The sequence below is a fragment of the Macrobrachium rosenbergii genome, chromosome 31 (genome assembly GCF_040412425.1).
Source record: "Macrobrachium rosenbergii isolate ZJJX-2024 chromosome 31, ASM4041242v1, whole genome shotgun sequence".
NCBI lineage: Eukaryota > Metazoa > Arthropoda > Malacostraca > Decapoda > Palaemonidae > Macrobrachium > Macrobrachium rosenbergii.
The window spans coordinates 6173465-6200964 of record NC_089771.1 but is presented as its reverse complement, the minus strand read 5'-3'; the positions used below and the strand labels follow the sequence as shown (position 1 = coordinate 6200964).

Below are 27500 nucleotides of genomic sequence, written 5' to 3'. Positions count from 1 at the left end.
CTATAAAAATGCAATGAGTAGCATGATTACACCTCACACTGATATGTTCGCATATTGGTATATGTTTCTTAATCTACTCTCTCTCTCTCTCTCTCTCTCTCTCTCTCTCTCTCTCTCTCTCTCTCTCTAGCTGGGCCTATAAAAATGCAATGAGTAGCATGATTACACCTCACACTGATATGTTCGCATATTGGTATATGTTTCTTAATCTACTCTCTCTCTCTCTCTCTCTCTCTCTCTCTCTCTCTCTCTCTCTCTCTCTCTCTCTCTCGTTTTTATGAGAAAATGAAGTGGTGTACCTCTGTGGATTTCTTCACAATAATAATAATAATAATAATAATAATAATAATAATAATAATAATAATAATAATAATAATAATAATACTGGTGTGACATGGCGTAGGGATAAGGTGAAGCCAGAACCCGCTGATTCAGCACAGGTAACCAAAGGTTCATTAGTATCGACTGCAGACCCCAGGTAGAATGACACAGCATAATTTCTTCCACAGCTGCATAAAGAGGACCTGCGGAAGAGCCACGAGGAACTTACAGAACTGACACAACAAGAGTTCAGTGGACTCTCTTCATTCTGCGCTGAAACGAAAATTCACAGTAAAAAAGGTTTTGAAAGGTGTAACATGAGGAAAAGCCTGCGGGGAAAGTACAAATATTGATTTATGAAATTTAGGCTGGGGCACTTTCAACAATTCAGCCCATAAGACAGTGAGGAAAGAGGGGAAAACAGTTTCAGAAAGTCAAGGAGATGAAGTACAAGGATTTACAGGTGGAACTGGGAGAAAGCCCCACGGGTAACTGAATGTAATGACTTACAATTTAAGGAGACTTGGAAAGAATGAGAACTACGAATTACCGTGATATATCAACAGTCTCTTAAGTTACAATGGGCAAAACTTTCCTCAAGTATATTCTGCCAATAATTCTTGGATGCAGGCAGGAAACTCACTATATCAACCAAGTTTCGTGTGCAAACAAGCATTCAGAAATGCATACCCATGCCCCTGGCAGCCATGAACGAGACTGGAGAACTGGTATGAACCCAAGTGCGCAAGCGCGTCTGTATCTGTCGATGTCATACATCAAAATAGTTGGCAAATGGGAAGATAAAGCACAGGTCACCTTCGCTACATAGAGAATGACGCAGCAGGAACCATAAGAGGAATTTTCTGATGGGCTCTTCCCGGCTGGGGACAGAGGACTGTGAAACTGTACTGGCTGAAAGACGCCTGTGTCGAGGATGCGGCCAGTAAGAAAGCAACATGTCAAGTGAAAGATTAAAAAGGATTTTCCTTTGTGTAGTCTAAGGATGAGAGGAGAGGAAAGAAAGGCCTGTTCCACCTGAATTACGAGGCAAATGCAAACCTGAATGTCTTTTAACCTTAATTCAGTAGGTCTTAAGGGTGCTTCTGTAAATCAGTTGATTTCAAGAAACAGCAACAAAAGGGTTTCAAGTTTCTGAATTTACTGACAAGCAAAGAGTGTGAATGCATCTTTGCATTTACAACAGAGGCTTGAGGAAGTTGATTTCAAGAAATAGCAATAAAAAAAATTTTGAAGTTTCTGATTTTATTTACAAGTAAGGAGTGCGAATGTGTCTGTGCATTTACAACACAGGCTTCTGTAAATACGTTTATTTGAAGAAATGGCAATAAGAAAAGTGTGAACATTCTGAATTTATTAACAAGAATGAAGTGTGTGAATGTGTTTACAACATACACTTAAGGAAACCACACGACTCCAAATTCACCCCAGTTCCCTGAGGGGAAACCAATTCCAAGAAAACCATAATTGATGACTTGCTGTGTTGAAGCGGCATTGATTTAATGACCTTCCCTTGGTAGTTTATGCAACTAGTTGCAAGTGGCTGCCAGTAGCACTTCAAATCAAGAATCAGCCACTTGCAACGATCATCACCATATTTTCTTCAGAATTCGTCTCAATTTTATTTGTTAAGTTATTGTTTAGAGTGATACTATATGAGAGATGCATACATACATACATACATACATACATACATACATACATACATACATACATACATACATACATACATACATACATACATACATACATAAACAGCAAATAGCAGTTCATGTTCTGCATAAAGATTTGAATTTATCGTAATTTCTTGTAATCACAGAATAATTATTTTGTAGTGGCCAATCTAATTTCAATAAGCGATCCTAGAGCGGCTTTGAAATTACTTAAAACTACAATTGCAAAGCTGTCACTCGTTGCATTCAAGAATTTATCGTTAGTTAACCACTTAATCCCAAAACTATCATTATTACTTACTGAGGGTCCTTTCAGCCCATGCAAAAATGTTCACTTACCTCTGTAAAGAAGTTCACATTTAAGCCTATATTTTTTATAAAAAAACTTTCCCACAGAAATTCACATTTATAACTACGATTTTTTAAAAAAGAATTTCCAAAAGAAATTCACATTTATGCCTATGACTTTTAACAAAGAATTTCCATAAGAAATTCACATTTACGCCTACGATTTTTAAAAAAAGAATTTCACTCAGAAATTCACATTTATGCCTACGATTTTCAAAAAGCAATTTCCCAAAGAAATTCACATTTATGACTACGATTTTTAAAAAAAGAATTTCACTCAGAAATTCACATTTATGCCTACGATTTTCAAAGAGTAATTTCCCAAGGAAATTCACAATCACGCCTACGATTATTAAAAAGGAATTTCACACAGAAATTAACATTTATGCCTATTATTTTAAAAGAATAAATTCCCAAAGAAATTCACATTTATGCCTACGATTTTTAAAAAAGAATTTCCCAAAGAAATTCACATTCATGCCAAAGATTTTGAAAAAAAAAAAAATTTCCCAATTTTGTCACGAATAACAACGAGAGTCTGAACACGTGTAATTTCTTATACATGATGACAAATGCAAACAGCAAGCGTCACTTTAAATGTATAAGAAGACGCAGGAAAAGGGAAGTTTGATAACCAGTGTAAACTGCTTTAATGTAGTCGGTTCCACAAAGTTTTTACCATTACTACGACTCTGAAGGAAAATGTCATTGAGGCGAATCTTCTCTTGAACACAGAAGGTGATCAGTCACTTTCCAATAAAGGAAAGCCAGTGAACATTATAATTAAACGATTAATCAACCGGAATAGAAGAAAATATAGGATCTAGGCCCAAAGGCTAAGCGCTGGGGCCTATGGGGTCATTCAGCACTGAAAAGGAAATTGAGAGTAAAAAGGTTTGAAAGGTGTAACAGGAGAAAAACTTCAAAGCAGTTGCTCTATGAATCAATAAAAAAAAGTATACCTTAGTTTTACCAGACCACTGAGCTGATTAACAGCTCTCCTAGGGCTGGCCCGAAGGATTAGACTTATTTTACGTGGCTAAGAACCAACTGGTTACTTAGCAACGGGACCTACAGCTTACTGTGGAATCCGAACCACATTATAGCGAGAAATGAATTTCTATCACCAGAAATAAATTCCTCTAACTCTTCATCAGCCGGCCGCGGGAATTGAACTCCGGCCCATCGAGTGACAGTCTGAAGTTCAACCGACTCGGCCAACAAAGGGCTTCTATGAATCTATAATCATTGTCGGGAGAGGGTTGGGGAAAGTATGATGGAAGATCGAGAATATGAACGGAGGTACAGTAAAAGGAATGAAAGGGGTTGCAGCCAGGTGCCGAAGGGACACTTCATGGAATCTTAAATAATGCCTACGGTGCACCGCATGAGGTGCACTGAAAGCAGTACCCCCTACGGGAATTCATCAACAAAATAATAATAAAAAAAAATACATCTTATTGGCGAGGCTTAACTGCTCTGAATGTTCGTAATCCAGACCATTAAGAAAGCAATGACATTCCAATAGAGTTAAATAATTGACTAAATATATATAGCAGTCTCTCATATCTTGAGTCTAATTCTATGCATTAATTTTTATATATATATATATATATATATATATATATATATATATATATATATATATATATATATATATATATATATATATATATATATATATATTATATATCTATAATATATATTTATATTATATATATATATATTTATAATATATATACATACATATTCATATATATTATATATATATATATATATATATATATATATATTTATATATATGGCTATAATATATATATACATATATATATACATATGTATATGTATACATACATACATATATTTAGCCTATATATATTTATATATAAATTTCTGTGTATCATGCACGTTTTTTTTTCCATAAATGATATGCTAAAGGGCATTAAAAATAAAAAGAAAATCTTTGACCACAGACGGGAAGTGTATAAAATTACCATCGGCTTCAAACTGCGCAGTGAAGACACTGACTTAAATCCATCTATCTTTCTTTCTTTCTTACTTCTTGCTTGAAGTATGACGTTACGGGATATACTAAGAGTAGGATGGTAGTATAAAACAACAACAACAATAATAATAATAATAATAATCAGTTAACCTTTTTTGCAAAGGAACAAAAACTATTTAAGACTGACTTTGGAAGCAGCGATATTTCATCAGACGTGATCCAACAACTGACATATTAAACAGCATAAAACGTAAACGGAATGGAATATTAGAATTTAGGCCAAAGGCCAAGCACTGGGACCTATGGGGTCATTCAGTGCTGAAAAGGAATTTGAGAGTAAAAAGGTTTGAAAGGTGTTACAGGGGGAAAACCTCAAAGCGGTTGCCTTGTGAAACAATTCTTAGGAGAGCGTGGCAAGTAAGATGGAAGCGAGAGATTGTGAACGGAGGGACAGTAAAAGGAATGGAAGGGGGTTGCAGCTAGGGGCCATGGAAGGGACGCTGCAAAAGACCTTGAGTAATGCCCACAGTGGCCTGCGTGGGGTGCACTGTCGGCACCAACCCCCCACAGGACATATAACGTAAACAAACCAATCGAATTAAACTAAAGGAAGGACGTTCCTTTAGGAAGTCGTTCCTTTAGGAAAAACAACAGACCTTTTTCGTGATGCAAATCTTCAAACAATTAACACCTGAAATATAACTGCTTCAACCGATGCCCTCTAAAGAGACAAACGTTTCACAGTAAAAGAAAATGTACCATTTATGTACTGTTAAATACATAAATACCTAAAAATTTATGAAACTAGGCCATTCACAGCACTGTTAGCCCCTCTAGTTATAAACCTTAATTCTGTCTCACAGTCCAGAGGTCATTTTATTAAAATACAAAATACTAACAGAAATGTTATCGCTGCATACTTCGTGAATTCACAATTCGATCACCATTCGCTCCCTCTGATTATAAAACAAATATATTTGTATATTAAATAGGAAATATTGAAAGAAAATTTTTAATCACTTCATACTTTGTGACTTTAGTACAATCGATCATCGTCAGCTCTGGCATATGACAGCGCTAAACTTTGTCTCACAGTCCAGATACGCTTTTGTCTCTTCTTCAAATGCGAAATATTTGAAAGATGGATTGAAGAAGAAGAAGAAGAAGAAGAAGACCTTAAGACTCACTACAGTCCAGATACGCTTTTGTTAATTCCATTATGAAATACATGTCTGAAAGATAGCTTGAAGAAGAAGAAATGACTTAACTTAGAAACACAGTCCAGATACGCTTTTGTTTATTCCATTACGAAATAAATATCTGAAAGATAGATTGAAGAAGAGAAGAAGAAGAAGAAGAAGAAGAAGAAGAAGAAGAAGAAGAAGAAGAACGCAAAACACGACCAAAACAAATGCCAGCCGAGAAGCGCGCCTGGAACTCTGACGAAATGACAAAAACTGGTCAGTCAGGTCTTCCTACTTAACTACCACGCCAGCCACCAGCCCTTCCAAGAAGCCTCAGGCCACATTTAGCGTAATGGCCTTCGCAGCGACCTTCAAGTCTCTCACTTCTTGCTTCCTGTTTTGAGTTATTCAACTCTCATCGTTGCATATTTATCTGATTTCCAGAGAGTTAAGTTAAGTATACCTTAGTTTTACCAGACCACTGAGCTGATTCCAGAGAGATTTGAGGCAGTCGGGAGCTGGTGTTTGTAAAGCGTATGGATGATATGCCTGTGCCCAGATCTGGATGCTAGGTCCGTGGCAACCTATGGATGAGAGGCGTATCCCAGTATATGGATGAGAGGCCTACGCCAAGACCTGGATGTTGGGCCTACGCCAAGATCTGGATGCTAGATCCTATGGCAACACATGGATGACAGACTATTCCAACACCTGGATGATAGAATTTTGAGTCAGAAGCTTAGAAAAGGGAAAAAATTAGGCATCAATTTATTAAACTCAAATATATATATATATATATATATATATATATATATATATATATATATATATATATATATATATACATATAATACATACATATATATATATATATATATATATATATATATATATATATATATATATATATATATATATATATATATATATATATATATATATATATATATATATATATATATTATATATATATATATATATATATATATATATATATATATATATATATATTATATATATATATATATATATATATATATATATATATATATATATATGATAGATAACTTTATCCTTTGGATCACACGAGTCATATGAGCAATAAATAATGAGAATTAAAAAACTCACTTCACAGTCATCAGTCATTATTTGAAACTGGTTTTGGAAGAAATTTTTCTCTCCTTAAAAGTATAAGCGCAGCCATTTCAACACTGTTTATGATGAATTTATTTTTATTTTGTCTAACATTTCACATTGAAAAAACAAGAAAAATAGTGTTATATAATAAATGAATATATAAGTATATAATATATAAATATATATAAATATATATATATATATATATATATATATATATATATATATATATATATATATATACATATATACAAAGTATACATACACACACATACATATATATCACACATTACCACAGGTGAAAAATAAGAAACGGGGTGTAGGTCCTGACCGGTTTCGACTTTATTTCCAAGCCATTGACGAAGGACTGATACAGAGTATGGATAGTCACAAATTTATATACTACAAGAACAGTACTGACGAACTTACACAACCGTTAGAGACTGCATATCCCCCCTCAGGCCGGTGTCGAGGTAGGAGTGGCCTTCCAAACTCATTTAGCTAAAAATCACAACATACTCTCAGGGGGCAATGCTGATAAACAAACCTTACGCGACCTCAGATCCACACCTGACAGGTGTCAGGGAGGCGGAGTTTGGAAACTCATTAACACTACTATACCCCCGTACTGTGTTTACAAATATGATAATCCTATTTTCATACATCTCTGCTGCCTACCTTAAAATTTAAACGATTTACATATTTCTTTTGATATTAAAGGATCAAGTTTATACATTCCTTGACTGATATTCATATTACGGTTGTAACTTTCTTTTATAAAGCTAGATTCAATGATATTCCTTTCCAGTGCATTATTAGAATATACAATCCTTTTTGCCCCTTCCCAGTTGATAGCATGATTGTTCTCACTAACATGTACAAATATACCACTGTTCCCCTGTGCATATCTCACACATTTCTTATGCTGTTCAATTCTTTTTTCCAGTGCTTTCCCGGTTTGGCCAATATAAAAGTTCTGATTAACACTATATTATCACTGTATACAAGTTCTTTACTCTTGAAACTTATTTATTCTAACCATTCCCATATAACGTAAAAAAAAAATGGTTAGATTATACTGCTGAAGACAAATTATTATGGATGTCAACTTCAAGCGTTTCACTCAACATTTCTGAGATTATAACACCGAACAATGTAGCCATGTATATGATCACAGGCGACTTCCACTGAACTGAGTTTCTTGAATGACATCCGTTAAGAAGCGTCATTTCCTGGAGTCGACTCTCACAAATTTTGGGATAAGTCATCATCGCCTGTCAGCTCGATTAAAACATCGGTCTGTCAGTGTCCAGTGTTCTGTATAGAAGCTCCTCCTATACTCTGGTCTTAATCGCTGTGTACTGAATTCTGAACTCAAAGTGAGTTCTCGGCATTTCTCGTTGTGACCTCTGAATTCTGAACTCAAAGTGAGTTCTCGGCATTTCTCGTTGTGGCCTCTGAATTCTGAACTCGAAGTGAGTTCTCGGCATTTCTCGTTGTGACCTCTGAATTCTGAACTCAAAGTGAGTTCTCGGCATTTCTCGTTGTGACCTCTGAATTCTGAACTCGAAGTGAGTTCTCGGCATTTCTCGTTGCGACCTCTGAATTCTGAACTCAAAGTGAGTTCTCGGCATTTCTCGTTGCGACCTCTGAATTCTGAACTCAAAGTGAGTTCTCGGCATTTCTCGTTGTGACCTCTGAATTCTGAACTCAAAGTGAGTTCTCGGCATTTCTCGTTGTGACCTCTGAATTCTGAACTCAAAGTGAGTTCTCGGCATTCCACATTGTGACCTCTGAATTCTGAACTCAAAGTGAGTTCTCGGCATTTCTCGTTGTGACCTCTGAATTCTGAACTCAAAGTGAGTTCTCGGCATTTCTCGTTGTGACCTCTGAATTCTGAACTCAAAGTGAGTTCTCGGCATTTCTCGTTGTGACCTCTGAATTCTGAACTCAAAGTGAGTTCTCGGCATTTCTCGTTGTGACCTCTGAATTCTGAACTCAAAGTGAGTTCTCGGCATTTCTCGTTGTGACCTCTGATTTCTGAACTCAAAGATTACATGGGGTACTTCTAGGTGACAACTACAGCCCGTTACTGTTGTATGTACTTGATAATTATGTTTACTGGCACAGAAAACGGGCTTATTCATTGTGCAGGTGATTCTGCTTTCTTTGCATCGTTCCCATATCCTGTGAGATTGTGGTTGCAGAGTCTTTCATTAGAGATTCCCCCTCCCCCCAAACACACACCCCACCCAGCCCTATTCCTTGACAATGTTCTTTTAACTCAGTGGTTCTTAACCAGGGTGCTCGAAGCCGGTTCCTGAGGGGTGCGAGGATGCCTATGAATAATTAAAGCAAAATATATATTTATAGACGCATGTGATTTTTTTCTGCAAAAAAATAAAAATAAATTATAATAAAATACAATAAATAATTATTAATTAATAATAATAATAATAATAATAATAATAATAATAATAATAATAATAATAATAATAATAATAATAATAATTATTATTATTATTATTATTATTATTATTATTATTATTATTATTATTATTATTATTATTATTATTATTATTATTATTATTATTATTATTTCTGCAATTCGGGGGGTGCGAGAACTGATTGCTGATTTGAAAGGGGTGCATACATTGAGAAAGGTTAGGAACCACTGCTTTGACCGAATACAACTCATTTCAAGTCCCAGGTGCCACTCCAGAGTTCCTTTTTACCTTATGGGAAAGCTACCGCTGTGTTCGAACACTGACTTATTAACTAAGAGAGTCTTCCCAGCTCTTTGAAGGGCCGTCTGCCCCGAGGAAATGTTTTATTCTTTTAATCGGTCTCGCCTCTTCAATTGTTTGATGATGAATTGGGTTCTGTTAGAGCTCTTATTCAGAAAAAGGACGGATTAGTTGACCTTTTTGCAAATTCAAGAGTCATGTGTATGCATTAATCAACGGGCCAACTTCTTCAACTTGAGAAAGTTGGGAAATTGTAGCCAAGTTGCAGATCGATGGCCATCCTATAATCAAGGGTGTAACTTCGCGCGTAATTACCGAATAACAAATAAAGTGAAGAATGACGAGAAAGCCATTGCATCTATGTTGGACCAGCTGGCTTTTTGGTATTTTTTCAACCTGATTATTTCTTCGGTCGAGTAGACTTCACATGCAAATGTTTTTGAATGTTTCTTGGCAATGTTTCAGGTGGAAATAGCTGCATTCTTCAGGGACTGTTGCTCAAATACTGACTTACGTTACAAAAACGCACACAACTGAAAATTTTATTTTTTCTCCAGATATTGTTGACACACTCTATAGCTATTAAATGGGACATAGTTTGGCTCTTTACCTCTAATAGTTTTAAAGCAGTAGCCGTTTTGACGGACACGGACTAAAATACCTTTTTTCTTTTCTTTTTTATTGCAGGTTTTGCCTTCAGCAGTTAGGAGCAGATTCGAGGTGGAAATAGTGTCTTTCAATAAGATTTTCAGTTCGTTATATGCGTTTCTGAACCTAAGTCAACATTTGAGCAACAGTCCCATAAACGAGTGTACCCGAATACCCCCTTGGCATGGAATAGCTGCCTCCACAAATACACCTTTCATAAAAAAAACACGCTTTATAAGCACTTTAGGACGAGTGTGACAACGGGAAACAGCGCATCGCTGAACAGCAATCTAAAATGCACATTGCGCATTAGTGAACAATTGCAAGAGTGCCCAGAGTGCATGGAATGAGAAGCCAATGAATTTAGTTGACGTGACAATCCAATCAGAAAATTCATTGCATCTCAGTCTTTTCAGCTGCAAGGATACATCACTGGCCCAACGACTCACGTGGAGTACTGTAATCCTTCCCAAGGCCTGCCACTGTTTTGTCACTTTGACTGTTGACCTGACGTTTATAATGACTTCGACGAGACAAGTCGCAGGTGAAGACCTGGACCAGATGAGAGAGAGAGAGAGAGAGAGAGAGAGAGAGAGAGAGAGAGAGAGAGAGAGAGAGAGAGAGAGAGATCATCTCACAGTTAATCCCATAACAGGGAAATCTGACGCAGTCTCATTGATAGGAAGGCATTATCAGAAAACAAATCTCTTAATCCCATTTACATTGCAATGCCCCATACCAAACTGACAGATCACTAATTCAGTATTCTTAATAACATACTAGGGCGTGACAGGAGCAAAACTACTGTACTATACGGGAAGGAGAGTGTTTTTTAAAGGTTGTGAGTATATTTTCTTTACCCTTTTCTGCCAAAACATGTTCATGCAAATACTGTTTGTGCCCCGTCGTTCACAATGACAGCAGAGTACATCTAGGTGTGAAATTACAATGCAGTTCTCTTGAAGGCCATAAAACTGCATTTTACAGCAAGCTGGTGGAAATCTTTCCCGAGTTTCCTATACAACTGACATATTACACACGAACAAGAACACCGATTTTAAGTGCTCATATGACTGTGAAAGTCCTGAAAACCTGCATTATGCAGAGCTAATAACTTAACTTTGAATAACCCACAAAAGCCAAGAGGCTTTGCAGATGCTGTCACAGAAATGTGTTGATCTTTGCTAATCAAGACTTGAAGATCAGTCCTTGAAAGCCTGGAGGTGGAACTCAGACCAGTCTCTGGTCAGGGCATATGACCAGGTCATGGGCCAGAACAGAAAGAGTAAGCCCAAAAGGGCTGGACAGTGTACCGGTCCTCACATACAATGGGGTAATTGTAACTCCAGTATCTTAAACACAGACATAACTAAAAAATAAAAACACAGCAGAAATCTGTGTGGCAACAGTCACAAAACCTGATGCACCAATCTTGCTAAAAGATTTGTCAGCAATGATCATTTTTATTGGTTCCATTTTCCACACAACTTGGAAGTCACTCTCCCCCAAACGGTTAATATCCTTTCACCTATGTATAATCCTGCAAATATAACACTTTCCAAGATTTTATCTTGAGTGTCATGAAACCTCCATCTAGCAAATATACTGTACCAGATTAAAGTCTGCCTATATCATTTATAACAGGATGTGACCCTGTTGCATCCAGATTTCCTCTTTGAGAAAGTGTTCACTAGGGAATAATTTCACTACAACATGAAAGCCTGATCAAAACTGTGTGCAAGCCAAACATAGCTTTAATTCCCTGCCTAGTTCTCAAATCTCCATTAACAGACTTTTTCCCATGGTTATTTCAATCACAAACATACACTGATATAGAATGTAAATACTGCGCTGAAAATAACCTGACCAGTTGACTTTGGTGAATACAGTCGACCTTCAAGCCATCTTCTAATGGGGTCGGCAGCTAGTGCCTGTCTCTTCTTTCTATCACGCCATGCCTCTGCTTCTTCCTGTCATGCCCAAGAGGGGTCATGACAAAAGAAAAAAAAGTTAGCCTATACAGTATGTACCCATTTTAAGAAACATCAGAGCTCTTCGTTGGGTGAGCCGGTAGAGCTCCTGACTGTCACTCGATGGGCCAGAGTGCAATTCCCCCAGCCGGCTGATGAAGAGTTAGAGAAATTTATTTCTGGTGATAGAAATTCATTTCTCGCTAAAATGTGGTTCGGATTCCACAATAAGCTGTAGGTCCCGTTGCTAAGTAATCAGTTGGTTCTTAGCCACGTAAAATAAATCTAATCCTTCGGGCCAGCCCTAGGAGAGCTGTTAATCAGCTCAGTGGTCTGGTAAAACTAAGGTATACTTAAGAAACATCAGACGCCGAGTATACCGGTTTTGAAGATGCCCAGACCTTGGCAAGGCACCTCTGAATCCATATGGCATGTGAGTTTTTGACACAGTTCACATTTCTGTCTTAATAAATGCACAGGAAACTTTCACATAAACCAAAGGCTTTCATTTTGTGTGGAGGCATGCCATTGCAAAATTCTGTCAGTTCCTCATGTATCAAATAAATATAAGGAATGATGGAAACATTTTGTAAGGCACATTAGCCAAGGTAAGGCATTATAATGTCTGATGATTATAACAGATATAAATGTTCTTCATGAACTGAACATGACTGCTGATGTTAGCAGCCTTCAAAGGACTTTGCTACAGAAAGTAATATAACGAACATCCATTCCTTTCACGTACCTTACTGGGAACCAACTGCAAGAGACGGCAAGTGAAACCTCATCCGGGAATATCAGCTCTTATTATCTGGTGGGCCCCCATGCCAGCACAGTCTCAATCACGGTCCAGGACGCCATGACTACACCAGATTTCACTGCATTCAATGACCTGCAACCCAAGGGAAAATCATGACTTTGTTGCAACCTCCTTTCAATATTTAAAAAAAACGTTCATATAATTTTCCAATTTGCAAATTACTGATAATGCCGCAATCCACAATCGTTTCAAATTCTACATAAAATCAATTTCCCGACAGACTCATAGTTCCGAACATGTCAATCAGATGGTTTTCATGAGGGTTAGGCCTGACTCTAAACTCTTACACGAAGTTCTGGAAGAGAGGATGATCGATCAGGCGAGACGAGTGAAAGAGGGAATAAGATATAAGAGGAAGAATGAGTCTGCGGGCGTACAGATAAGGGAGAATGGGTGTGTCAACGTACGCAACCTGGCTTGAAACAGGAAAAAGAAAGCAGTGATGAAGACATGAATGATAATAAGACGTTGACGAAGAAGTTTCTGGCTACCAAGACTGGTCATGTAGCAGTCTGTGAATGCTAAGTGGAAGGATAAGATGAGATGGGAGAATGAGCAATTGAAGTGGAATGAGGACTTTGAATTTGAGGATGTGGAGGAACGCTGGAGGAATGAAAGGCGAACGTATGTGGGGAGAGTGCATGAAGTGGTAGGAATTCAAGGGGTATAAACCGGGGCAGTGGTAAGATTTGGCGCCACACAAGTAGAAGTGTGAGCTATGGCCAAAAGTATGAGCCGCGGCAGCAATACTGTAGAAGAAGAGTAGAGTGAATGTGGCCAGTGGTATGAAAAGAAAGGTGCTTGAAATAAAATGTCAAAGGTGTGGAAGGGAAGGACATACGAAGAAAGAGTGGAGGTGAGCATCCAAAGCCTGTTTTGAGCTAAACCGGGACATCGGAAGCTGCAAAGAACCTGAAGCATTGCCTACAGTGCACCACGTGAGGTGCACTGGTGGCACTAAAAAAAAAAGGGTATACCTTAGTTTAACCAGACCACTGAGCTGATTAACAGCTCTCCTAGGGCTGGCCCGAGGTGGCACTAATCCCTATGGAATACACAAGCACTAAACTGCTAGAAGAGCATCACAACACCCCTTGCACAATGGTTTCAATACAAAAAGGTACTACTGTACTGTACTACTCACAGACAAACAAGCATGACTGACCTAGGAGACCCTATAAGCAGCCCCTACCTGTGGCTATCCTCCTGCCATTATTAAAAAGTCAGAACCCTAACGTATGAACAAAGAGCAATCGAGAAAATAAAGTAAAGTATGCATTTTGCAAACAAGGTTGCAAATCTGTCGCAGAATTGTCAATGGGCTGACATATGAACAAATTGGTGCCATGAGAAGTTATACTGTTATAATTAGGGGTATGAAGGCAACTTATTTTTGCAAGGTTATGTCTAATGGGAACCATATGAAGTGCAACCACCGCTTACTACCCTCCTAATAGAGAAATATGAAGAAATAAGTATTGACGCAGATGCCCAGGTCACCAACATCCAAAATACCTGATTAATAACTGCAATGAAACCTTTAGAATACAGTTCATTCCATAAGAGACTGAAGTCTAGCACTGGATTTCACCTAAGGCTAAACAATGACCCTCTATGGCATAATACAACAATTCACTTCTCTACAAAAATAAAAAAAAAATATGACATCTTTCCAACTACATTACTCTTACTCCCCACAGGTTTGTGAGTTTTTCGCCGCCACTTGTTGCTATTCTTATCTCTTAACAAAACCAGCAATTACCTCGTGACTAAAATTCACCCGTTGGGTCTAGCTTAGGAACTAGATGAAAAATGGCACAACCCAATGACAGGTCTCTCTCATAATTTGATCAGATCTCTTATGACATATATTCTGGAATTTATTAATAAGAGACAGGGATGGCTACCTCAATCTGGTCATAATAACAGCAGCTTTGGTTGTTTTATTTGTACAGTATCTTCACTTTCTTTTGTGTGACTATGAGTAAAGATTCAGCATACAAATTCTAGAATGAAAACCTAGTTGCTGTAGTATAGTACAAGATAGTTTGAAGGAGAGTACAGGCTTGCATAGCACCTATAATCACTGAAAAATACCACGGCTGTGTGTGGTACCACATTTCCAATCATTTTAACTGTTCAGTTTATTCCACTCAATCAATTCTGCTGCAAAAACAGAATCGTTATTAATTAGATGAAAAGTGCCATCAGTGCAAAGTGACCAATACCACATGGTATAAGCATAACATTTTGATAAATAAAGTACAGGTGATTACAGTCTGTTAAAAACAAAAGATTGAAATACTATACAGGAACATGACAAAAAATCTGACCAATACCGGGAAGGTATATACCACCAAAACCTTCAATATTAATAGGACCAAGGTTTAAGATAGAAAAGTGAAGCCAAAATGCAACAAAGATGTTGGAAAAAGAACCTTGGAATATATGGAAGCTAAACCATTCAGTGTGTCCCATGAACTGTAAAAAATACTTCTTGGCATGGAAGGGAGGTTATCCAAGGAAGCTATGAAATGAAACTGACAAATGAATGGAACAGATGTACCAAATGAAGTCTGACAGGAAGGCCTTCAAGAATATACCTGGATGATGAAGACAAAACCAATCAGCTACTGTGCTCATACCTCATATTTCACCAGAAGGGTCTGTGAATAATAACTAGGCTAGCCTAGGCTGTGGTACCTCAAGGCTATGCAATATAAGCTGGCTATATGCTCCACATCTTCAGTATTTATAAAAGTGCCCTAAAGACAATTAAATTTTAACAGTCATCTGGTGCTGGTGTACACTTAGCCTCACAACGTCAGGAACTGTCTTTTCACTTCCCTTTTTACACACTAAAATCTGCTAAGACCCTTGAGATCCTACCATTCTACGCCCAACTATACACACAATCTATCAGCTATTTATGGTCACTAAAACTGCTGGGAAATTATACTTTACAATTCCTTAGAGGAAATAATAACCACTCACTGAAGTTTGTTATTTTGTGACAAAAACTGAGTCATTTTTACATTTTAAATTCAAGCTAAAAAATCATTAATGCAGTCTCTTCTATTCAAAAAGCACATCTACCTTAGCACTTTAAATATAATCATAATAATGCCCAAAGTAACTAACAATTAATTCATAATTAGCCTAATATGTTAACTTCTGACATTAGGCTAAATAGCCTACAATCCTGCCTAACAACCTAAAATTTTGTCTAATAAAGACTTTAACAGCTATCTGTCAGTTAAATCAGCAAAACTCCATTAAACTATTCATGCCTCCTAGCCTATAAACTAACCTAGCCTAGTAAGTACCATAAGTATTAAACTTTGCCTATTAGGCTATAATTATTCACGTAAAAGTTAAGTATACCTTAGTTTACCAGACCACTGAGGAGCTGATTAACAGCTCTCCTAGAGAGGGCTGGCCCGAAGGATCAGACTTATTTTACGTGGCTAAGAACCAATTGGTTACTTAGCAACGGGACCTACAGCTTATTGTGGAATCCGAACCACATTCTAGCGAGAAATGTTTTGCTATCACCAGAAATAAATTCCTCTAACTCTTCATCAGCCGGCCGGGGGAATTGAACTCCGGCCCATCGAGTGACAGTCTGAAGCTCAACCGACTCAGCCAACGAAGGGCTTGATTATTCATGTAATAACCTCGACAATATACAGATACGAATTTTAATGCAGGTTGAGTATATTTAAATGAATATAATTACAAAAGAAAGAATACATCTGTGATTTAGTTCATGATGAAATCCGCCATCTGTCCTTCGCTTTTATAGAACCCCAAAAAGCTAATATAACTTCTAGAATATGTACCACACGCGAGACTTAAAGTTATAGTGATATAACAGCCATTATAATTTGAGTTCGGCGTCTTAGTAGTATAATTCAGTCCTAAATATACCCCTGAGGAACTCAAATCATCAATTAAAGTATTTTAAATTTAAAAGTGCCAATTTGACGTCAGCCATTTGTCCTTAACCGCGAACCCCACTTGATGATGCGATTGAAATGAACTGCAAACGCCCCCTGGGCGTTAATTAATTACATATCTGGCGTCGTGTAATTAGAATCAAATTATACCATCGACTCACTTCATACGGTACGTAACGTCTTCAGCCTTTGCCTAAATATGGCCAAGGTAGAACGGCATGGCTTCCTACCTCCAAACTCGGAGGTTTTATTCCTTGTATCACTTAAACACGGCGTTTTCATTTTATTTCCTACGTATTTATTTAATTCCGCCATGTTTAACGTCGATATATATAACCAAATCAACAAGAAATGGCCGTTAATGCAGCCAAATTCTTCGGGAACCTTTTGACGTTCTCCGCGAGATGAAAACAAAGCGTGACGTCACAGGGGCAGACGGTTGCTAGGCAACGGGGGAAGACGCGGGGAAGAACACCTTTGGAAAGTAGAGAAAATAAATAAAGGAAATCAAAAGATAAATAAGACATTCCAACTTAATAAGTTATAATATCTATGAAGGATAATTAATAATAATTATAATTATTTGATTTATTTAACCGCACGCTCGCGCCAAGTCGCTACAATAATCCAAAACTTTAGAAAGATGGCCCCCTTATGCTTCCGTGCTGCTCACAAGTTTACATGGAGGGGTGAGTGACAAGTCCAGGGGTGCCAGATTACGGAGACGCCTTACGGCCAAACTTTGCAAATTTCACGCCCAAATCGGCCAAACAGATTTTGGTGTACGGCCATATATATATATATATATATATATATATATATATATATATATATATATATATATATATATATATATATATATATATATATATATATGAATGTCTTTTCCTGTAATACTACAGTGTAATATGAATATAAGAAGGCCCATAAAACACTATTTAAACGTTGAAACCATATATTTCAGGCACTAGCTTCTGTGCCCCTGTTCACTGGTAGAATATGGACAGGTGGAAAGTTACAATGGTATATATACAAAAACATAAAGGTGTGGCCCTAGGCCTCCGATGCTATGGAGGTGGCGTTTCTTAAGGAGGAGAATGGCCAAATTCCCTAGTGGTTTTTGGCCTCATTAGCTCCCGTTTGGCGATGGATCTGGCGGTCGCGTTTCCTGGGTCATCTTCTTCAAACCCCTCATATTTCCAGTGGCAAAAATATCCGTGGAAATTTCATGTTTATAATCCCATAGAATTTGAGTTTCGCATTTTTAGTTCCTGAGCTCTGGTGTATATGTCGAAGTTCAGATATCACTGATTCTCATTTATTTTCATATAAATGAGAGTCAATGATTCTCATTGAATCTCATACATATGAAAATAAGTGATTCTCACTTATTCTTTCAAAAAAGAAGAATCAGCGATTCTCACAAATTCTCACAAATTACTCTGATATAAATGAAAATCTGGGATTCTTACTGATTCTCATATAAGACAGAATCACGGATTCTCATTTTTTTTCTCAAACAAATGAAAATCGGTGATTCTTACTGATTCTCATACAAATGAAAATAAGTGATTCTCACTGATTCTCATATAAATGTGAATCAGTGGTTCTTAATCATTCTCAAATAAATGAGAATCAGTGAACCTCTGATTCGTATATAAATGAGAATCAGTTATTCTCAAAAATTCTTAAATAAATGAAAATCATTATCATATAAATGAGGATCAATGAATAAATGGATTCCTATTGATTCTCAAATAAATGGGAAACAGTTATTCCCACTGATTCTCATAAGAATCAGAGATTCTCATCGATTCTCATGAGAATCAGGGATTCTCATTTATTTTCATATAAATGAGAATCAATGATTCTCAAGTATTCTTGTAAAATGAGTATCAATGATTCTCATATATCCTCATATTAATAAGAATGAGTGATTCTCAATGAATTTCATATAAAAGAGAACCATTGATTCTCATTTATTCAAAATCAGCGGTGAAAAAAAAAAAGTTTGTTTTCATTAAGCGAACGAATGTTATCGGGACCAGTCCGTTGACCGTTAAAGAATGCCAGGTATTTCGTTATCATTTATTAATATATGGTGTTTTAATTCAGATTTATTAAGAAATGTTATTTTAAATATGAAATATTAATAAATGGCATTTGAATTCAGATTTATTAATAAAAGGTGGAAATGTATGGAGCAGAATTTAGGCGATCAAAATGTTTATTTACTTGTTTCCAGCAAGAGTCTGGGAGGAGAAAGGGCTCTCTCTCTCTCTCTCTCTCTCTCTCTCTCTCTCTCTCTCTCTCTCTCTCTCTCTATAAAAAAATATTTTGTGATAGGCAACAAAATTCAGTGCAAAATGCTGAGCGAGTGAGAGACTATTGACATGTCGGAACGAGCAGTCTCTCTCTCTCTCTCTCTCTCTCTCTCTCTCTCTCTCTCTCTCTCTCTCTCTCTCTCTACCACCAATACTCATAAGAACAAGGGGATATATTGACCGGTGAGATTTTCTCGCAAGCCAAAAATTTATCGCCGAGCGGCAGCGCTGGTGTGTGACGTCATTCTCTGGTATTTCACGGGCGAATATTCTGATTGGGCACCGGGTTGCTCCTCGCAGAATCTCCGACATCATTGTGAGTTCCACGTTCGGGACTGTCGTTTCTTGCGGTGCCTGGCGTCGTCGGTCTGTCACCTACAGAAGCAACAGGCCGCCTAATGCTGGTAGGCAGGAGGAAGACCTGCTGTATTAAGAGCGCCTCCAGCAGCCGTAGGCGCCATGGGTCGGGGCCTTTTCCAATTAGATCCTACTTCTGTATTTCCCACTACGTCATTCCTTGTGATGGTTGGGCATGACAGGAGATTCTCTTCGCCAGTTTCACGGTGGTCATACCGATATAGGCCCCGAGACATCCCCGGACTGGGCATTTGAATCGGTATGCCACATTCGTCTGTTTAAGAAGACCTCTTGTTATTGGGACTGGGTCGTTTTTCATAATGAGGTTTCTCGTGCCAATGTTTTGACAGTATACGACGAGGTCAAGCCGCGTGTCGATGTCGGTAGAGAAGACGTTGTCTGCGGTGATCTTGATGGCACGTTCATCTTGTAGAAAAGTCAAATAATGATAATAATAATAATAATAATAATAATAATAATAATGACAGATTCTGAGGTGACTTGTAGAAAAGTCCAAACGCCTAATAATCTTTCGGAATAAAATATAATAATAATAATAATAATAATAATAATAATAATAATAATAATAATAATAATAATAATGACAGATTCTGGGGTGACACTTCACAATTGCAAAAGCAGAGAATAAGGCATTTAAGGACCAAACGCCTCATTGCTCCATCTTTCGAATGAGAAATATAGTAATAATAATAATAATAATAATAATAATAATAATAATAATAATAATAATAATAATAATAATGACAGATTCTGGGGTGACACTTCACAATTGCAAAAGCAGAGAATAAGGCATTTAAGGACCAAACGCCTCATTACTCCATCTTTCGGAAATATAATATAATAATAATAATAATAATAATAATAATAATAATAATAATAATAATAATAATAATAATAATAATAATAATAATAATAATAATAATAATAATAATAATAATAATAATAATAATAATAATAATGACAGATTCTGGAGGTGACACTTCACAATTGCAAAAGCAGAGAATAAGGCATTTAAGGACCAAACGCCTCATTACTCCATCTTTCGGAACGTAGAAATATAATAATAATAATAATAATAATAATAATAATAATAATAATAATAATAATAATAATAATAATAATAATAATGACAGATTCTGGAGGTGACACTTCACAATTGCAAAAGCAGAGAATAAGGCATTTAAGGAACAGACGCCTCGTTACTCCATCTATCCCACAATTTAGATCTTCTTCTTCTTGCCTCACTGCTCAGGAGGCTTTGTATGAGCGAATGGCTGCTGTTTCTCAGTCGGGTGATCAGACTGGACATTGTTCGCCTCACAATGATTTTCAAGTTACCCAGGCGGTTTTCTATGAACATCTAAAGTAGATGCGTGGCTGAGTGATGGCGAGGAGCGTTTGTGAGGCGTCTCAGATTGTCATTGTGAACAACAATGATACGTCTCAAGGTCTCTCGGGTATAGTTCGTCCAAAGGGAACGCCCATATATTCTGTAGCAGTACGAGCAGAAGAGCAGCAGTTTCGTTTCTCGGTGACAGAAAAGGCAAACCACCTTGCAATCATGTTGCCAGTTGCACATAGTTTGCGACGCCTCTGTTCTATGTCTGCCGCATCTTGTAGGTCGTCCGTGATAATGTGGCCCAAATACGGAAACTCAGTGCACGAATTCCAGGCGATGATTTCCGAGGAAAATTAGTGGTTCTGCAATATCTTGAAGCGATCTGGGGAGCAGCGACATACACTGGGTCTTGGTTTCGTTGCATAGGATATCAAATTCCTCTGCATAATGGCGGCGGGTGTCGATGAGTCGCTGGAGACCTTCTTGCACTGACGAAGGGGAAATCAGGACCATACCATCGGCGTAACAGAGGTTGTTTATTATTGTTTCGCTGATAGTGGACCCAGAACGCTGCCTTGGGCGACTCCTGTTGTTAGACTTTTCTTTTCTGATTTTACATTTAATATAACTACTGTAACCTTCCTATTTTCTAAGTGGCTTTTGTACCATTTGTGTACGTCACCTTCGATGCCTACTGCTCTCAGGTCTTCAAGCAGTAGATTGTGGCCAACTGTGTCAAATGCTGCACTTAGGTCAAGCATAACCAGAATGCCACATTTTCCATTTGCTATAATTTCTATCATATTTATGATTGCGTGTGAAATGTGAAGAGCAAATGAGAATATGTCTTGTTATGTTGCATCCATTCTTGACTCAGTTTGGCAGTAGTTCCGAGAGACAGTGATCTACAAACGGCGAGAGCTTTGAGCGCCGTTGACGGTTGCCAATTATATAGTGAACATGAGAAGTATGCAGTTTCGACAATATTTACCGCATTATTATGTCATTACATTTTCTGTGATTAAGTGCATAGAATTCCCATTATGACTGTAGAACTTTTTCACTCCAATATCATATATGTCCGTACGTATGGACATATCTGATAAGAAAATATTAATAATCAGATGGATGTATCTGGATGTGCTGGCTTCAGTTTAGTCTAGGTGAGAAATTTGCCTACTGTAGGACCAAGAACACTACCCTGTGGAACTCCAGACATGATGGGTCTTGGTTCACTAAAGATCCCATCAACTCGCTGCTGCCTACCTGAAAGGAAATCTTGAAGAAGTGATCCCAAAACATGTCCACCCACTCCATTTGCTAACATTATTCTCCCTCCACCTTGTGTATATGAGCAACCGAGCAGTGATACATCGGGCAGACGAGCAGAGCATCAAAGGAAATGAAACCGCTTCTGCTTAGCAAATGCCCGGAATCCTTCTGGGTACCACTGTTCTGCTCGGCGGTTCAAACATCCCCAAGGAGGAGCTTTATTGGTGGCAACTAATTCCGGCCGAAGAGGTCTGCACGCATTGTGTACAGCACCTCGGGCCCCTAATTGGGGAATGGAATTTAATGTGGCCACTCGCTGCTAGTGAGGAGGGAAGGGGGTGACACAATAAATATAGGTGCAGTGGTACTCTGCGTGATTTTAAGCATTTGTAGCAGCACATGTTTCCTCTTCTATTTTGCCTTCGGTGAGAGGCACGGAGTAAGTGAGGGAGAGAGAGACAGACAGACAGAGAAAGAGTGAGAGATAGAGAGAGAGACGGAGTAAGTGAGAGAGAGAGACAGACAGACAGAAAGACAGACAGAGAGAGAGAGAGTGAGACGGAGTAAGTGAGAGAGAGAGACAGACAGACAGACAGAGAAAGAGTGAGAGACAGAGAGAGAGACGGAGTAAGTGAGAGAGAGAGACAGACAGACAGACAGACAGACAGATACACAGGGAGGGAGGGAGAGAGAGGCGGAGTAAGTGAGGGAGAGAGAGACAGACAGACAGAGAAAGAGTGAGAGACAGAGAGAGAGGCGGAGTAAGTAAGAGAGAGAGAGAGAGAGACAGATACACAGGGAGAGAGAGAGAGAGAGAGAGATAGACAGACAGAGGGAGAGGGAGAGAGAGACGGAGTAAGTGAGAGAAAGAGAGAGAGAGAGTTTTGCACTCCACTTCACAGCATATCTAGGTACCCTGTGGTATTCATTGATGTTCTGGAGTATTCTGGGTATTCAGGTAATCAGTGTTATTCTGGGGTATTCTGGGTATTCTGGAGTATTCTGGGCAATCAGTGCTATTCTGGGTATTCGGTGCTATTCTGGGGCATTCTTGGTATTCATTGGTATTTTGGAGTATTCTGGGTATTCAGGTAATCATGTGTTATTCTGGGGTATTCTGGGTATTATGGAGTATTCTGGGTAATCAGTGTTATTCTGGGTATTCAGTGCTATTCTGGGGCATTCTTGGTATTCATTGGTATTCCTTGTGAATAGGTTTCATCTAATGAAATAATAATGGTAATAGGAAGAAGAAATGTCCTTCAATAAAGCGAAATCAGCTACGCAATCTATTATTGTAAATGGATAGTTTTGAAATAATCAGTGTTAGTGAGACATCCTGCAATGAAGAATACCTTAGGTCTGCATCCTGCAATGAAGAATACCTTAGGTCTGCGTCCTGCAATGAAAAATACCTTAGGTCTGCGTCCTGCAATGAAGAATACCTTAGGTCTGCATCCTGCAATGAAGAATACCTTAGGTCTGCATCCTGCAATGAAGAATACCTCAGGTCTACATCCTGCAATAAAGAATAACATAGGTCTGCATCCTGCAATGAAGAATACCTTAGGTCTGCATCCTGCAATGAAGAATACCTTAGGTCTGCATCCTGCACACACTTTTCCTCTACCACTAGAGAGAGAGAGAGAGAGAGAGAGAGTTTATCTCTTCGAGTGTGGTGAATTGCGAAATTTTAGTATATTTCGCCGTTACTTCTATGGCATCTATTCTCTTTACTTACCTAATTCCCTCATCTAGTGTATGTCAAAGGCACAAAAATTCTAAGTATGCGAGCAGTGACTCCCAGTAATACTCTCTCTCTCTCTCTCTCTCTCTCTCTCTCTCTCTCTCTCTCTCTCTCTTCTCTCCTTTTTTTATATGACTTAAACAAGAAAGGTCTGGGAAGAGGTTCAATACCCAGACGTTTCAACACTGTCTGAGACTGACAGTTTACACAGAGCTTTCTAGTTCAAATGTTCTGTTGCCACTTAAGCAGATTTCTCGAGAGAGATATAAAATAAGTCTCTCCCTTCTCTTCCTTCCCATCTTTAGCTCAAAAACCAGTGAAGAGAGCCTTCTCTCTCTCTCTCTCTCTCTTAAACAAGTGGACACTCTCTCAATTCACTTCCGATAAAAGAGACAAATCTGATGCTCGTGCCTATTAGTCACATCAATCCGTTTCTCAGTTAACCTTTCGTATTGTTCTCGACGTTATGCAAGATTGATATTGGAGTCTTTGCCAACAAGGGTTGGGATACAAGTGACGGGACATCTCAGCCACAGGTGTTTCCCCAGGAGAGGCAACTGTCCCCCAACAGCTGACTCTTAGCCTAAGAGTGCCTCTGAAGAGGCATTTGTGCGCAGCCCTGAGCCACCAGCTCCTGGCCAAAAGTGCTTGCCCAAAGAGGTAGCAGACCCGGGGAGGCAGTTGCCTCTCTGGGCAAGCACTTTTGGCCAACAACTGGTGGCCCTAGGGCTCTCTTGGACCAAGAGTTGACTGTTGAGCCTGTAGTGTTTCCCCAGGTGAGGCAACTGTCCCCCAGACAGCTACCTCTCTGGGTAAGCACTTTTGGCCAACAGCTGGTGGCTCAAGGACTGCCCACAATGCTCCTTCAGGAACACTCTTGGGCTAAGAGTCAACTGTTGAGCCTGGAGTGTTTCCCCAGGTTAGGTAACTGTCTGGGGAACAGTGTTTCCCCAAGGTAACTGTCTGGGGGAACTGGGGAAACACTCCAGGCTCAACAGTTGACTCTTAGCCCAAGAATGTTCCTGAAGAAGCATTTTGGGCAGCCCTTGAGCCACCAGTTGCTAGCCAAAAGTGCTTACCCAGAGAGGTAGCTGTCTTTGGGGGGACAGTTGCCTCACCTGGGGAAGCATCCCACACTCAACAGTCGACTTGGCCCAAGAGAGCCCTTGGACCACCAGCTGTTGGCCAAAAGTGCTTGCCCAGAGAGGTAGCTGTCTGGGGGGGACAATAGCCTCACCTGGGGAAACACTACAGGCTCAACAGTCAACTCTTGGTCCAAGAGAGCCCTAGGGCCACCAGTTGTTGGCCAAAAGTGCTTGCCCAGAGAGGCAACTGCCTCCCACACCGGTCTGCTACCTCTTTGGGCAAGCACTTTTGGCCAGGAGCTGGTGGCTCAAGGGGTGCGCACAAATGCCTCTTCAGAGGCACTCTTAGGCTAAGAGTCAGCTGTTGGGGGACAGTTGCCTCGCCTGGGGAAACACCCGTGGCTGAGATGTCCCGTCACTTGTATCCCAACCCTTGTTGGCAAAGACTCCAATATCAATCTTGCATAACCCCGTCGAGAACAATACGAGTTGCCAACGAAGAAATCCTCGACGGATTGATGTGACTAATAGGCACGAGCATCAGATTTGTCTCTTTCGTCGGAAGTGAATTGAGAGAGTGTCTACTTGTTTAAGAGAGAGAGAGAGAGAGAGAGAGAGAGAGAGAGAGAGAGAGACTCTTCACCTTATGAGCTAAAGATGGGAAGGAAGAGAAAGGAGAGACTTATTTATATCTCTCTCGAGAAATCTGCTTAAGTGGCAACAGAACATCCTGGGCTGCTGGGAACTAGGAAGCTCTGTGTAAACTGTCAGTCTCAGACAGTGTTGACTAAGTTAACGTCTGGGTACTGAACCTCTTCCCAGACCTTTCTGGATTATTTATGAGCTGATACAGGACCCCGAAAGGTCTGTCATATATAAAAAAAAGGTTTAGGTAATTCTACGGAAGAGCTCCGCCAGAGAGAGAGAGAGAGAGAGAGAGAGAGATAGTATTACTGGGCGAGGCAACTGTCCTCCAACAGCTGACTCTTAGCCTAAGAGTGCCTCTAAAGAGGCACTGTGCGCAGCCCTTGAGCCACCAGCTCCTGGCCAAAAGTGCTTGCCCAAAGGGGTAGCAGACCAGTGTTGGAGCCAGTTGCCTCTCTGGGCAAGCACTTTTGGCCAACAACTGGTGGCCCTAGGGCCCTCTTGGGCCAAGAGTTGACTGCTGAGCCTGTAGTGTTTCCCCAGGTGAGGCTATTGTCCCCCCAGAGAGCTACCTCTCTGGGCAAGCACTTTTGGCCAATAGCTGGTGGCTCAGGGACTCCCACAATGCTCCTTCAGGAGCACTCTTGGCCAAGAGTCAACTGTTGAGCCTGGAGTGTTTCCCCAGGGAGGTAACTGTCTGGGGGGAACAGTTGCCTAACCTGGGGAAACACTCCAGTCTCAACAGTTGACTCTTAGCCCAGGAGTGTTCCTGAAGAAGCATTGTGGGCAGCCCTTGAGCCACCAGCTGTTGGCCATAAGTGCTTGCCTAGAGAGGTAGCTGTCTGGGGGGGGACAGTTGCCTCACCTGGGGAAACACTCCAGGCTCAACAGTCAACTCTTGGTCCAAGAGAGCCCTAGGGCTACCAGCTGTTGGCCAAAAGTGCTTGCCCAGAGAGGTAGCTGTCTGGGGGAGACAGTTGCCTCACCTGGGGAAACACTCCAGGCTCAACAGTCAACTCTTGGTCCAAGAGAGCCCTAGGGCTACCAGCTGTTGGCCAAAAGTGCTTGCCCAGAGAGGTAGCTGTCTGGGGGGAGACAGTTGCCTCACCTGGGGAAACACTCCAGGCTCAACAGTCAACTCTTGGTTCAAGAGAGCCCTAGGGCTACCAGCTGTTGGCCAAAAGTGCTTGCCCAGAGAGGTAGCTGTCTGGGGGGGACAGATGCCTCACCTGGGGAAACACTCCAGGCTCAACAGTTGGCTCTTGACCCAAGTCCTCTGGGCCAAACGATCAGTCACTGTTGTTCCCTCCTGGTCGAAAAGTAGCCCTCCTTCCACCTTCAGCCTTCTTTATTAAATTCCTTCAATTCTGCATCACTTGAAGGTTTCTCACTGTCTCCAACTTCGGCAGAAGGCGACGTCCCTTCGTTGCTTTCTTTGTCTGAATCCTGAATGTGATCCGTGGCTTGCATCAGCAATGCCAGGATGGAATCCAGCTTTACGACTTGTTTCCCTAATTTTTCTCTCAAAATCTTATTGTTTTCCTTTTCGTTTTCTAGAGCGTTGGCCATCGAAGTTATCATTTCGTCTTTTTTGATCAGTTCATCTTTAATATTTGAATTTATGCCTTCTAATTCAGCCAGCCGCTTCTTCATCTGTTCAAGTTCTTCGTTCATAATTTTTTTCGTCTCTCCTTCATTTTCTAGATAATTCTTCAGTGAAGTTATTTCCTGGTTTCTCGCGGCTAATTCTAAGTTTATGTCAGCCTTTTCACTTTCCACTTTAACCGCCCAGTTCCTCACCAACTGAACTTCTGCATTTAGATTTTCTAGGGAATTCTTCAGTGAATTTATTTTCTGGTTCTTCACAGCAATTTCCTCCT

General features: G+C 39.4%; 1 protein-coding gene and 1 long non-coding RNA gene across 2 annotated transcripts in view; both read right to left on the bottom strand.

The window, feature by feature from the left end:
* Positions 1 to 13129, bottom strand: part of LOC136855226 (uncharacterized) — a 54049-nt gene extending 40920 nt beyond the window's left edge. The window contains exon 1 of the long non-coding RNA XR_010857953.1: positions 12797 to 13129. This is a non-coding gene — a long non-coding RNA (uncharacterized lncRNA). The remainder of the gene's footprint in view (positions 1 to 12796) is intronic.
* A 13829-nt stretch (positions 13130 to 26958) lies between these two features.
* The window catches only part of LOC136855265 (myosin heavy chain, clone 203-like), a 2019-nt gene continuing 1477 nt past the window's right edge, over positions 26959 to 27500 (bottom strand). The window contains exon 1 of the mRNA XM_067132164.1: positions 26959 to 27500. This exon is cut by the window's right edge and continues 1477 nt beyond it. Within this exon, the coding sequence (XP_066988265.1) occupies positions 26959 to 27500 (542 nt within the window).